At 35.3% G+C, this 15,201-nt stretch overlaps 1 protein-coding gene across 1 annotated transcript in view; it reads left to right on the top strand.

Annotated features, from left to right (window-relative positions):
* The first annotated feature begins 3,977 nt into the window (after positions 1-3,977).
* The window catches only part of MALRD1 (MAM and LDL receptor class A domain containing 1), a 283,122-nt gene continuing 271,898 nt past the window's right edge, over positions 3,978-15,201 (top strand). Inside the window, exons 1-5 of the mRNA XM_035319205.1 lie at positions 3,978-4,140; positions 7,401-7,541; positions 10,766-10,854; positions 10,929-11,087; positions 15,035-15,128. Of these exons, the coding sequence (XP_035175096.1) occupies positions 3,978-4,140; positions 7,401-7,541; positions 10,766-10,854; positions 10,929-11,087; positions 15,035-15,128 (646 nt within the window). The remainder of the gene's footprint in view (positions 4,141-7,400; positions 7,542-10,765; positions 10,855-10,928; positions 11,088-15,034; positions 15,129-15,201) is intronic.

Here is a 15,201-nt window from a genome sequence, read left to right as displayed (position 1 = left end):
TTTTTTTTTTTTTTTTTTTTTTTTTTTTTTTTTTTTTCTTGACCTTTTGTTAACTAATTCCATGTTTTTTATCTTTTTATTCCTGGGACTTTTGTCTCTTTCCCCAGTTGTCAAAGAAGTACTTTTCAAATCATATAAGTTTTGATTTCTGTTTGCAGATTACAACATTGGAAGACAATGATTCATGTGATTGATTTTTCTTCTGCATAATTTTCACCTGATTCTGTTACTGAAAGTCAGATTAGCAAATGACATATAAGCATAGGTACCTAATTCTGCATGTTAGAGCATCATCTGATTTGAATAGCTACAGTTTGTTATAGAAAGATTAGATATCTGCTAATGTGTATGCTATGGTCTTCTACAGTGTAGTTCAAAAGAGACTGTACTAAGTGAAACCAGTCTTCCTATTAACTTTCACTGAACAGCAGGATTCCTTTGTCCCCCACATCTCCTAGGCATATCCAAAATAAAATAAAATAAAACAAAATAAATAAAAAGCTAGAATGTATAAATCCAAAAGATTAATTAAGAAAAAAAAAAGATTTTTATTAATACAAACCACTTTTGTTTCAATTTATCTGCAATTTTTTAAGTAATTAGTCATTTGTTGTACAGTAGTGCAGCCCATTCCACAAATTGGCAACAGAAATTAGATAAAAGATCAAATCATCTGACCATCCTTATTATAAAATAGCATAAGCCTGTTAGGATGCCAAGACCTGAACACCATTTTTTTCTTTAAATAGTGATTAACATTACTGCTCAGCTGAGCTACAGTTTTCAAGCTATGGCTAATAGCGGAAAGGTTACCAAGCTGTGGCATGTTGAACACTGCAGCTGGTCCCTGAGGCCATGCACTTGCAAATATCCTTATTGTTAGATCAGGTTAAAAACAGTGAAGCAAGCAAATCCAGAAATGAAATTTCCTATTGCCTTATTTTTCTAGAATAAACAGTTGCTAAAGGTGTTTGGCTTTAGGAAGAAAATGGTGCATATAGTTAAGTGTGTAAATTGTAAAAGCTGAGCATATGACTGGAAGATCATGCTTTTAATTGGCTGTTATTCAAAATGCACTTTAGAGTATTAATTCTGTTTTTGGCTCTGCTTGATTACTCAGTTTCAGTTTGTGTTTTTTACTGACAACAAAGAGAAATAAATGATGGGAGAGGGAAGTCCAGAGCTGTCATCAACAACTTCAGTCACAAGTTGTTGAAAATCACTTTGTTCAAAAAAGGTTGAGCTGATATGGATGAAGGTCTTCTTTGACATGAAGAAAGACCCAGAAAAAAGCAAACACACAACAACAACAAAAACAACCTAAAACCACCAGAAAGCCTCCTGCCAGGAAGGTCTTGTGTGAAAGTTTGTTCCACTTTTGAGCAGAGAGATGTAGTTTCTGTTTCCCTGATTAATGAGTTTTCTGCATGACTCCTGCATACAGGAACAGCTGGCATAATCTCAAAGAGAACCTGGTTCGTGCCCTCTACTCTCTGGTATCCAAGCACTGAAGAAATTTTGATGATTGTGAAGAGTAGCATTCTCTTCTACACCACTATCTTGAATTATTTATCAGTTTATTTTAACTATAGCTCACAGTGTAGTATCTTACCAACACTGGAAGAGTGAATGGCTTACGGTGTGTATGAACCAGTGCACGTGAATGCATTCCCATGATTTAAGGTCACTATGAATTGAAATATCTGAAGATATCCCAAAACCACTTTTGGCACTCATATGATTTTAAAGCCTGTTAACCTAGTTTATTCTACTTCCATGCAAAGCTTCTAAAATCACGTAGTTGATTCAGGGGCATATGTGGCAAAGTTGAGCTATAATCCTTATATTAAATGCATAGTTTGAATTCAGGAGAGAGCTATTTATTTATCTATTTATTTATTTATTTTCAGTTACACAGTAAGTGCTGAAGATAACCTATGCGGTTGGATAGTTGTCCTAAGAAAAATGTAATGTGGGGTTGTCTTCCTCCAAAAGAAAACAAGTGATTTCTTCGCTGAAGTCTACCTTTTTAGTAGTCTCTCAACAGTGTCTGCTGAGTGTAAACTAATATTTGGAGTTTTCTTGTAAACTTCAAGTGATAGTTTCAGCCAGAACACTTACATTTGTTTCTTGTACTGATGGAGTCCTTCTGTGTGGGATGCTTTTGTAACACACTTCTCTTCTGTGTAAGCCCTGATGAGTTTATCATAGAATGATTGCAAATCTGTATACACAATGCCAATCCACTTATTGACAAATTAAAACGGAACTCTTTTGTAATATCTAGAAGCCTAGAAGAGAGGGATCTGGGGGTCGTGGTAGACAGCAAGTTGAATATGAGCCAGCAGTGTGCCCTGGCAGCCAGGAGGGCCAACCGTGTCCTGGGGTGCATCAAGCACGGCATCGCTAGTCGAGGGAGGTGATTGTCCCGCTCTACTCTGCACTGGTGCGGCCTCACCTCGAGTACTGTGTGCAGTTCTGGGCACCACAGTATAAAAAGGACATGAAGCTGTTGGAGAGTGTCCAGAGGAGGGCTACGAAGATGGTGATAGGCCTGGAGGGGAAGACGTACAAAGAACGGCTGAGGTCACTGGGCCTGTTCAGCCTGGAGAAGAAGAGGCTGAGAGGAGACCTCATCACAGTCTACAACTTCCTCGTAAGGGGGTGTCAAGAGACAGGAGACCTTTTCTCCATTAACACCAGTGACAGGACCCGCGGGAACGGGGTGAAGCTGAGGCAGGGGAAATTTAGGCTTGACATCAGGAGGGGGTTCTTCACAGAGAGGGTGGTTGCACACTGGAACAGGCTCCCCAGGGAAGTTGTCACTGCACCGAGCCTGTCTGAATTTAAGAAGAGATTGGACTGTGCACTTAGTCACATGGTCTGAACTTTTGGGTAGACCTGTGCGGTGTCAAGAGTTGGACTTGATGATCCTTAAGGGTCCCTTCCAACTCAGGATATTCTATGATTCTATGATTCTATGATCTAATTATAAACTTTTTCTTATAATTGTAGAACTAGTCATTACTTAAATTATGGGGTGGGGAAAGATTATATCTGTTACTTACTAACTAACCCTGGACAGAGCGTTGGAAGGGGAATGTTTCTGGGGTTTGTATCCCCTAACTATGGGTTTCTGCAATGGATGGTACTTGTGACAGTTTTGGATTGTTCTTGATTATATTGCTCACTGTTCATAAGAATTCACATACAATATCCAAGGTACCTCTTATTTTTCTGAAATTTAGTCATCACTAACAATAACACAAATATGATTTTTCCAGAAAATACAGAATCTAATCGCTTGGAAAATAATCATTAATACACAGTTCATTTATGCAAATTGTGGCTGGACATCTGAGTCTTATTATTATCAATTGGATACCCTGAATTCAGTTTTTATCTACAGTTGTAGTCCGAGTAAGTACTGGATACCACTTTCAACTACTGACATCATTTATTTACAGGATTTGAAAATTCTCTTTCTTTCACTATATCAGTCTCTTGTCTCTTAGCTATGTATCTACTTTTGATGCACAAGCTCTTCATAGGATTTGTAAACATTTGCCAAATCCCTACGACAAAAGAGAATTCTTTATAAATATTGGTTAGTTAGTATTTCTACTGTGTTCTCTTGTTATATTCTTATCTCACATTTGCAAACTCTATGCAATAAATTGTCAGTAAGTTAATGATACACACTTGACTTCAATAGCATACATCAGAACTTTATAGTCATAAAACCATGTTATGAAAACAGTGTTATAATTCAGTTAAATATTATCCAAAGGCACACTGGGTTGAAAGTCGCTGCTTCATAGAAGCCATGTTTCATTTAACTGTAGCTTTGGGAAGTGATATTCTGAAAAAGTCTTCCAGAGATGTGTGGAAACACTGTTTTTTCAAAGATATGACAAATAATAGACAGATAGCAGCAAATATTTTTCTGAGTGAAAGCTTGGATAGTAGCATAGCCCATGAACAAATTCATAATTTTTTGTGCGTTATACTGTGTTGCTCTGGCAGTTAGTCTGTCACCTGAAGGAAGTCAATGCCAATGTGGTGATGGCTCCTCTACTCCATCTGGGGAGCTGTGTGTTTTCACCAACTGGTGTGGAGGCAGCACTGATGAGAGACAAGGTAAGTCTCAGTGGGCTTTAATATAAGTGTGATACATGTTCATAACTGAACATGTCAGCAGTGGGAACTGGGGGTGGGATTTTTCATGTTAAAAAAATATTTGGGAATTCTGCTCCCTGTCTCATTTTTCTTCTGATTTTCTAAGTCTCTGTTTCTTTTTCTTTCAATTTATTTCTTCCTGCTTCAGTTTCAGCCTATATACTTCACCTCTTTCATAAAGCTTTATACTGATGTTACGTGGCAAAGGGAATATCTCATTATCCATTTACAATTCAGAAGAAATTTAACAAGAATTACTGTTTTCTTAATTCATGATAAAATTGCTGAAATTCAGGCTTCATAAATCATATCTGGATCAAGGTATAAAAAAATAAAAGAGAATAAATGTAAATAGAGTCAATAATGTAAAGAAAAATCTTTTTTTTTTTTCCTTCCTAGATAGAAGGGGAGAAATTTTCTTGAATTTATGAACTGATAGTCCTAGCTTAATCTTGTAACGTTAAGAGACTATGAATATGATTTCTACTGTTTTCCTGAAGGGAATCTAAGCAATGAAAATGCATTTGAACTGATATTGTCTGGGTAAATTTGCATCAGAAATCTACTATTTCAGAACACTGTAACACAAAATTGTTTTGCAAATGATTTCATACGATGCATTAGATAGTCCTGCTCTCTGAGGTTCCTTGTTCTGGGGCTCAAAGAGCTTTGATTTGTTGAGACTTCTAATTTTAATTAAAAGCTTATCTAAGTTCTCTCATTCACCATGTAACAAAGAAAGCTATTTTTTGGATTCTGGGGGATTAGCTTTAAATGTAAAGAAGATGATCTTTAGATGTACCTGTGTTTATCTGTGCACACATATTAATTAGAACATGTTAATAATCAGTGCATTCAGCTGGTATATGGGTGAAAGAACAGCAATTTAAATCCAGATTCCTCATGATTGTGTGCCCAGACACCTGGGATTTTTCTTTGACATGAGTTTTGTCCTAACACAATCCAGATACATGTTAGGAACTGGAGTCTAGAATCAACTCCAGGATACTTGGTTTTAGTTCCTTTGCAAATAAGACAATATACTTTTTTGTGTATTAATAAACTCTGTGACTTTATTGTGCTGCACTAAAACACTTTAAATCTCACTGGCTGAAAATTAGGCCTGTTGAATCCCCTGATGTGTGACTAACATATCTCAAGTTAGTATATCAATTTCACAAGAGATGGTTATGTTATATGTGCCTTACATAGCTTGAAGTCCTCATTTTAATCTTGGTTTCTCTTGGAAAAAGCATTTCCACTAAGCAACACACAGTATTATGCTTGTAGAATATGCAGGATAATATGCATTATTTTATTAACTTTTATGGAAGCTTTTTACTCATTTGTTGGCTGAATACTGTTACAGACAAATGCTTAAAAGGAAAGTAGAATAGATTGCTCCATAGTTCAGTTTACCAAAGCAGTACCTTATAGTCTGTGTGCAAGACCTAAATACCAAATAATGTTGTATTTAAACTAAGGACGAGGAAGAGGTATGGAACTAGGCTCTGAGTGACTGGCTGTGGATTCTGGGGCTGCTTGAATAATGGTCTGGATCGCACCAGGACAGAAGTTAGCTGTCAAATGTGAAGACAGAGATCAGGGTGTCAATTTGAACTCTCACCCTGCTGCTACACTCTCTTTTGATTTAGGATTTTTTGCAAAGTTATTTTTCTACTTGAACTCCAGCTCTGCAATCTTATGTTCATGACAGGTCCCCACTGTTTTCTTTGTGCTCTGCTCAATTTTAAAGATGTTTCTGCATTGAAAATGTATCAAAGATGGAATTTCAGATGATGCATTTTTGTTGTAATTTTGGCTTCCGCATGTGGTTTATTTGTGCTTTGCCACAGCATTGGAAAAGGAGTGGAATAAGTCCTATGGTCTCATTTATTTATTTGTTTATGAAAACTGAAATATTTTGCCCTCCCAAGTGATATTTTATATACAGATACAACTGGAATAAAAGCTTAAACTATAGCTTGTTTCTGTGAGACCTTTTTTTTTTTTTTTTTTTTTTTTTTTTTTCCTTAGAGATTATTTTAAATATTTGTTTTATTAACAGGGAATTCTGAAAAAAATAAATAGGTAAAACATCCCATGTGTTTCTTCATTCTGGCCTTTTTCTTTCTAGGCAGTGACTTTATCTTTCTTAATTTATCTCCAAGCTAATTTACATTGTTTTCTTTCAAGATGGATTTTCTGTAAAAGTGAATAGTCTCGTGGTATCTTGAAAATTAATCATGAATGATCAAGGAGTTTTTATTGAAAAAGATACTGTTCTTACTATTTTGTACATCTTGATTTTTTTAATGGTTTTATTTCAGCTATGAGAAAATTCATAAGAGAATATTGAACAAGACTTTTTGTAATGTGAAGCAGATATGCCTCAGCAGCGTGTGTGCTTTTGATGAACCACTAACATGCTTCAGCCAGTTAGAGAGCTAAAGAATAAAAGCAGTAATAAAATATTGGTAGGTGAATCAGCCAGTCTGCACATTAACTTGAGTCTGCAGTGCTTACGTGAATTATATCAATTTTCCTCTCTTTCACCTTATAATTAACTGTTACTGTAAGCTGATGTGAATACAAAAGCTATGAAACTGGACATCATAGTGTGACTGTAAATGCTGCAGTTGCAACTTTATTTAAAATGATTAGTGAAGTGTGTTAATATTATAGAATAGACCAAACACATTTACAAGGGCCTGGAGTGAGCACTAATTTTCAAGGGCGTGTAAAGGCACTGTAGCTCTTGTGTTTAACCAGAATCCTGCTTAGAAAGCAGATCATTACCTTAGCTTTCTCTGTTGTGTTCAAGCAAAAGCAGATGAACATAGTTTTTTGCCTTTTTGTTTAGGGTGAAGTAGCAATAATCTTGCTCTTTACAGATGCATCTAACTAGACTAATTAGACTTTTTTTTTTTCTTTTTTCTTTTTTAAATCTTTCCACCATTACAAGAAGTGCTTCCAGGAACAGGGCAGGGCTTTCTAGCCTGTTGGACACAATGCAATTTTCCTTCATGTTTTCCTTCATGGAAGAAGGACTATCTGAAATAAAAGGACAAACAAATCTGTCTTTCTCTCCTAGGAATAAATTATGTATTGAGTCTGGTACCCACCTCAGAGAGTTGAGTATGAGTAGCAAGCGATGGTAAGAATGTTTTTCTTATGTCTTTCTGTTTCTGGTTCTGAGTTTTGAATTTGCTTGAGTTTAGGTTCCCCCAGTGAAAACTGTGATTTTGAAAATGATCTTTGCAAAGCTCTTCAAGAAGAGAATTTACAGCTTGGATGGATTAGAAGAAATGGTCAATCTAGTGTGGGACCACCATACTCTGACCATAGTGGGAATGACACTGGTAAGAATTCTCATGTTCTTTGAAGGAGCCATGGGCTTTTACAAATTATTTCCTGCTCTAAATTATTTGTTTAAAATTACTGCTTTCTTGATAGCTGAGTTGAGTTCTGACACATTTTTTCTGAGATAAAATAGAAAGTTCTTGCCCAAGTTTTTAGGTGTTTATAATCACAATAGCCTAGAATTCCAGGAAAAAGTATATCATAAGTAATCAGTCATCAAGAGTCACATTTATCTGCTTCAGTGACCTTTAGATGTTATGGAAATATCAGGTGATAACATAAATCTTGATAGCTACAAACTTTAGATACTAACATTGGGTCCCCTACCTTGAGATGTATTTACATCTCTTCTTGGATTTTTTTTTTTTTTTTTGGAATTCCCACAGTGCATGTATGTAGGCATCTGTGATCAGCATTATTTTTCCTAATATTTTGAGGGAAAGTGACTGACTGGTTCTGGGAATGGGAAAAGCTTCCATAGCCTATTTGAGCCAGCTCCTCTAAATCCTGTTACATTTTCAATTTGTATCAAAGACCATCCCTCTACTAAGTAATTCATTGTCCTTGTACACAGAGGAATTTAAAATATTAACAGGTCTTCTCATCAAGAAACAGGTAGAAGATAAACACAATGTAATAAAAAATCTATTAAACTTCTGTATAGAATCAAAAATAATTAACCAGGCTATAATATTGCCCTAGCTGAAGTTTCTTGGGTCTCTTCTTGCTTGGTAGTATATTGCACCAAGAGGTAGCAAAGACCTGGAAGATATTCTTGCCTATATCCAATAGATGTTTAAATTTATCATGTGAAGAATTGGTGGGGAGTGGGAAACTTAACTTATTCAGATACCCAAAGTCAGCAAAAGATTGAGAACCATCAGCTTCAAATGTCTGTAAAGGGGCCAGAGCTGTTCAGTCATTTATATATTGCTAGTTACTTGTTCAGGGTGCTCAGTCACCATTGTAGCTGTCAGATCTAAATTGTCTCTCATTTTGATCAGATGACAGAAATCTTCAATACTTGGGCCTACTCAGCTTGATGAGAGGCTGTGCACACAGACCTGTAGACTGAATGACTATGGAGAATTAAATGTATTAAGTTATTTCAGTTTTCTACATGGAGAATGGCTAAGCTATACTTTCATTTCCTGTGAGTGATGATTCTAGTCTCTTTATGACAACTAATCAAGTTTTCCCACTGCTGGAGACTTAACAGACTATGTAATCTTGCTGTGTGTTCTTGCTTGAAGACCAGAAAAGATATTGTATGGTGACAATTGAGCCCCATGACAGAGTATTAAAGTGAAGAGTTCCTGCCATCATGATGAGTAATTGCAAACACATTAGCAGAAGAGCAAAGATCACTTGGTAGTTTTAACTCCTTTGAAAGCTTATGTAATCATTTACTAGAACCCAGTTGGTTTTCTTTAGCTTTGTGTCTCCTCATGGTTCTTATATGCACTGATAATGTAGTTGAACAGATTAGTGACAACTTTCAAAATCAAAAACAGCAAAAACACTAATTAATTTTTTAATAATTGAAGCTTGTTATCTGTGTAGAGTTTTAATGTAAAATTACTGTTCAAAGAATTTCTTAAAATTACTATTTCTAGCCCATCTGTGTAAGGCTTAGACTTTCTGTGGTAGGTGAAATCTGATTTTGTTTAAGAGGTTTAAATGCATTTATCTTCAGGAAACAAAAGAAAAAAAAATCAAAATATAATGGAAGTGAAAAATTGATTAATCAGATTGGCATCAGGGAGAGGGTTCTAGTCCACCAATCCACCATCTATTGTGAGTAGGAAGAATATCCTTGTGGCTGGCAGGCTTCAAAAGTGTTGACTGAATAGTAATGAAAGCTCCAAAATCTAGGGGAGTGCAGCCACTGCATTGTTAGCAAGTTGCAAAATGTTTCCCGGGTGTGGGGTGAATTGTTCAGCTGACTCTAGTACTGAGCTGGTCTTATGGTCCTTTCTCAATGACTTTCTGCCTGCACTCAGGATGAGAGGTCAAGGTAGGTGGTTTTATAACTGAATTAAATGTTCTAGCATAGTCTCTTTGTTTCTGTAGATGTCTTTAAGGCTCTTTTTTAATTATTATTATTTTATTTCAATCTCTCTTTTTTTTTTTTTTTTTTTCTCCTTTCTTCATTTTTCGCCTTCCTTTACGTATTAATATTAAAAGGCAACAATTTACCTGACATTTTGGAGTTTGGGAAGGATGAGAGAAGGGAAAGGAGGGGAAAAAAAGAGAGGTTAAGTGTTTTCTTTCCTCCCTCCCTCCTACTATAACAGTTCTCCCTTTTTCTTTCCTCCCTTTCTTCAACTATGTATCATCTATCATCTCTGAAATCTTCCAGTTAAGGAAGAGCAAAATTTTCACTAACAATATCTAGTATCCTAAAATGGCATGATTCCCCTCCATCTCTTAAAAGATCTAAAACAATCATGCCAGGAAGAGGTGTAGTGACAACCACATTTCATTGATCTTGTTGACCATTACTCATTCAATTAAAGCAGAAACTTAATTTGGACTTGTTTTGTAATGTTAGGATAATGGTACTGTGGAGACTCTGAGAACAACCATTCCTTCATATGAAGGCCATGTATCGAGATACCACAACCTCCTGTCCACTGTGAGGAAATTTCCTGAGTGGCCAAAAAACATACCCATATCCTCTGGAAAAGAGGAGTGCCATAGCTTCCTCTCCATCTTTCACCACCTCTTTAAAGGCATGAACTGCTGTAATAAATATCTTTTAAAGGTCACAATGGTTTGTTGTTTAAGCATGAAATAAGCAAAATGTTCAAAGCATTCAGCTCTTTGATCAGCTTACTGAGTTAGTCTTAGGTTTGTCCTGAAATTTTGCACTTATTGAGAATTCAAGTTGGCAGCATATAAAATATTTTGGAAGCCTACCTAAAATTTCAGCCAGAAAATAGAGAAGTGTTATGTCAAAATTTAATATGAACAAAAGCTTGGCACACAACGGCTACAAATGTGTTATGAATCTTTTCTGGGGAAAAAAATCTAGTTAGCTTTTTAGTTACTAATTCATACCTGATTATGTTTTTGTTGTTGTTGTTGTTGTTTTTTTTAATATAATGCCTTTTATATTAAGTTTATATATATACTTATACATTAAATATATATATGTAAATATATTTATGTAAATATTTTTCATGTACTTATAAAGTTTCCTTTTTGTTATTTTTAACAGCTTATTTCCTTTCTTTGTCCTCTGAAATGCGATCTTCTGCAACTTTAAGGACCATTGTTTTCCTTCCGACTGACCGACACGTTTGCCAGGTATTTTGATATTTGTATTTCATTGTCTGTCACAGTACTTCCCTGGAATAATCCGAACTTTTTTTTTGTTCTAGATTACATTTCATTATTGGATCAGTCAGGGTGGAACATTGATGGTGGGACTTCAAAAGCACTCTGAAGATGCTATTGAAAACATCTGGAAAGATTCAGGAGAACTGCAAAATCAGTGGAAAGCAAATAGTATCACAATCAATAACACTAAAAAGTTTGAGGTGGGTAACTTGAGTTGACTGTAAATTGAACCTGGTAAATGGTTTATAAGTGTGTTTTCTAATTAGACAAAACTAAATATTTTGTAAATGGAAAGCATAAGATAAAGCAGAGAGAACATTTGGAAGCTTAGAATTGGCACTACCACATACCACTTGTTCTGATATCATGGTGGTGTTAAAGCTAAATGCCAAATGTAATTTTAAAAATGTCTCATTGCATTATAAATTATCTACCTGCCCATAGAAGTGATATACTCAGGATCTTAATTTTCAATACACTATGCACTTAGGCTCAGTGTAACTTTATTGTTATATATGAGATTTAGTTTATAAATGTGTTGCCTATGAAATACTATTCTATACTGCTAATACTGCTCTATAGAGATACTTAACTATTCATTGTAGCTTTGGTCCTTTATCACAGAACACGTGTACATTTATATTTTGCTCAAAATTGCTGGAAAAATAATCCAAGCCTCTTAGATTATTTCAATGTTTTTACATATACATTTACACAAAACATTAGAACAATAAATATAACAGGGCTATAATATGGATGATGTATGATCACTATTATGCAAAATATTGGAGGAAAAGTTGTTAGCAGACAAAAAAAATCAGAGACATTTCCTTCTACAGTAGTTACTGTGAAGAGTTGTTTAGCATACAAACCTGAAGGCATGAAGGCAAAGCCTTATTTCAGTAAACGATAACAATAACGTAATTACTTGACTTGCAGAGGTAACATTATATTAAAACATCACGCAAGGTCTGGCTTTTCAAAATAATACTTGCCTGCTCAACCCTGACTAAGTATGTATGCTACAAAATATGTGCAACCCACTCAAGTATTAGTATTGTTACCTGTTGATCCTAATTAGATTATGGCTTGCCAACCTTATTATCATTTGGCCTCTGAAAAGTGAATGGATGGTCACAGACAGCTTTAAAGAGACAGTTTTCAAACTTTCCACAAAAATCATTATGGTTGTCTGAAGGAACGTAGCTGGGTACTTCACCAAACACAGAAAATAAAGCTGAGCAAACCTCCTTCTTAGGTTGCAAGTTTTCCCTCCAATGAGAGCTTGCAAGATGCTGGTTGTGCAAGTGGATGCAATTCATTTGCATTTCTGAACTTTTTTTTTTTGTTGTTGTTGTTTTTTTTTGTTTGTTTGTTTGTTTGTTTGTTTTTGTTTTTGTTTTTTGTTTTTTTTCATCTTATGCATTTTTTTCTTTTTTCATCTTAGCCTTACAGGGCTGTATGTAGCATTTTTCAAGAAAATGTTTCCAGTTATGCACAAATTAACTTGGAAAAAGCTCTTGTAAAATAACTAATAATTGTGCAGGTTTATCACACCAGCATGGAAAATTCCCGTTGCAATGGAAATATTAGAAATATAATTTCTTTTCTGTTCCAAACTAGCAAAATAATCAAAGTCTTTAACCTTGTCATGGACTGACATATAATCTCTCTCAATAAATTGTCATGTTCATTGAATATTTTGATTATATTTTCAGATTTCTTACTTATAAAATTTCTTAGTAATGATTACACTTTCTATGGAAAAAAATAAATAGGAAACAAGTACTTTTCTGTGAATAAAAATATTTTTGCAATACAGTGCTTGAGTATTTTTAATCAATTTTGCAAGCACAATAGAGGTGAGATTTTAATTAAAACCAGCCTCAACTGCTTATTTACTTTCCCAGCTTTTGATATGGACTATTTTATACCTTTTGTCTCTTCCTCCTTCTCATCAAAAAAAACAGAAAAAAATATTGACTGTCTTTACAGGGTAGTGTTTTGGTTTTTAGCTTTCAAATATCTCCACTTATAGGGAATTCTGAAACATGAAGATTATCACTGCTTTAATTTTCCAGCACACCCCAATCTTGGTATACCTGTTTTGGCTGGTTTGTGGAGTTCTGGTTTGCTCTCCTAAACTACTTTTACTCCCTTTTATTGAGAACAAACTTCTGCTTCACAGATTTGAATAAGGGAAAAGGTTCTGGACTTGAGGGATTCTATACTGTTTGGGAAGGTTTGGGAAGCCCAGCTTGTGTCAGACATTCACACTTTACTTGCTGCTAATGGAGCTGCAGCACTAATTTGTTCTGACAGCCATAGAAACAGTGTATTTATGTAACACTTGTTAATTACTGTTACAAGCAAATGCTGTCATTAGTAGATATTTTCATCACAGACTTCTGGACTGGAGAGCTCTAGATTGTTTGAAAAGGAAAATTGAACAGTTTTGCTCAAGTGTGGAAAGGAAATGGTTTGGTTATTAATAGACTGAACCCCTGGTTATCTGCTGGTAAAGCCATGGTATTTTTTTTTTTTTCCTTTAGACTCAGGAACAGATGGAGGTGTCTAGCATTTCTGTCATAGTGGAAGTGGGGAAGTTAAGACATGATGAGGAAAAAAATTGAAGTGGCACTTCTCTAGTGAGATGGGATCAGAATTGCAGTGCTGACTTTGTTCCCAATCCAGTCAATAGTTAGCCTTTCACAGACTTCAGGGCATCTGGCTCCACTCCTGTGGTTAATCACTTTTAATAGAAATATTTGTCCTTTCTTTTGTCCTTGGAGAAACTTCCTTGGGCATTCAGAGCATCAGGATGTGTATATCCCTCTGGTTGTACAATGCCAGGATAAATTGATTTTGCAGGCTGAAAAACCTTTTGCACAGGTCAAGTACACATTAAAACAACACACACACACAATTCCTTAGCTGAACTGTGTAATCTTGTAGAGTGAAATAGTGGTTTGTTGATGACAAAACCTGCATGTTACCTATAAATTCTGGAATAATTCCTTACCCTCAAAGGATGCACAAAATTACCCCTGGAGTTAATATTTTAAAAGTTGTTGCTTAGATAATGCTGTACATTCACTATTAGAGAAACATTGTACCTCTAGGTAGATTGTGGCCCTAGGACTCAGGAAAAGCTTAGAGTGGTAATATCCAAAGAGATGGCTAGGGAATAATATAGAGACTGTTATTTGTATGTTTAATGTTTTGGGTTATGTGCGTTTTAGTATTTTACTTGCATCCCTAAACTAGAAAGCTAGGTTTCAGAGACTTCTTTTAGTTGTCAGTGGAAAAAGAAGGAAATTCCGAGCATGAGACTCATTTATTGAATTATCCTGTAGCACAGCCTATCTTCATACATCTATGCTTGCCTCTAACATTAAGCACTATAAATCATTGCTTCTTCCAAGGACTGTGGTTGCTCAATCCTCTTCTAATTCACTACACCAAAACTTTGATAAATTTTGGTATAGTCACTACATTTACTAAAGTAGACGGAAATCTGTCCTTAAGACAGAAACGTTGAATATTTGTAGCTTCATCTATATAGAATGCTTTGTTAGGAAAAGCATCACTGCTGTATTATTAGAGCAGAATAACTCTTGAGTTTTGCTTTTCAGAGTACTCCTCAAGGTTTGTTTTGGCTAAAACATTGTTAATGAAAGGTTTCTGACTGAAATAGTGCTTGATGCCCTGACTTTGCTCCAGGTCTCTGATAAATTTTGAAAATAACCAGGAAAGTTTCATGTTTCCAGTCTCAGGGGAAGAATGGCTTGATAAAACATAACACTCTTTCAATTTCCTAAATATTATGATTCCTGCTTATGTTTTAATTTATTTTGTTGTGGTTTCTAGATACTTCCTTTTGATTGCAACTTCATTCTTAATTTAGATGATATATCTGTGCTGACAAGCCACAGATATGTGCAAAAGCTTCCAAAATTAAGGCTATGACTGGAGTTCTTGTTTCTAATAGAAACAAGACTGAAGTATCTTGGAAGGTGTTTTGTTGTTGTTGTTGTTTTTGTTTTGTTTCTTTGTTTGATTGGTTAGTTTTAGTTTTGATTTTGCCCCCTTCATCTATTGCACAGGTAAATACCATTTCTTGATGATTTGCTGTTAAATTCTGTAGGTTGTCTTTTGGGCGATGGTGGAAATGCAAAGGCAACACGAAACTGTTGCGATTGATGATATTTCTTTCAGTGAAGGATGTTCTCCAGCATTTGGTAAGCATACGTCTTTTTCTTCTTCTTCTTCTTCTTCTTCTTCTTCTTCTTCTTCTTCTTCTTCTTCTTCTTC

Source organism: Oxyura jamaicensis, chromosome 2 (assembly GCF_011077185.1).
Source record: "Oxyura jamaicensis isolate SHBP4307 breed ruddy duck chromosome 2, BPBGC_Ojam_1.0, whole genome shotgun sequence".
In the NCBI taxonomy this organism is placed as follows: domain Eukaryota; kingdom Metazoa; phylum Chordata; class Aves; order Anseriformes; family Anatidae; genus Oxyura; species Oxyura jamaicensis.
This window is presented reverse-complemented; position numbering and strand designations above follow the sequence as displayed.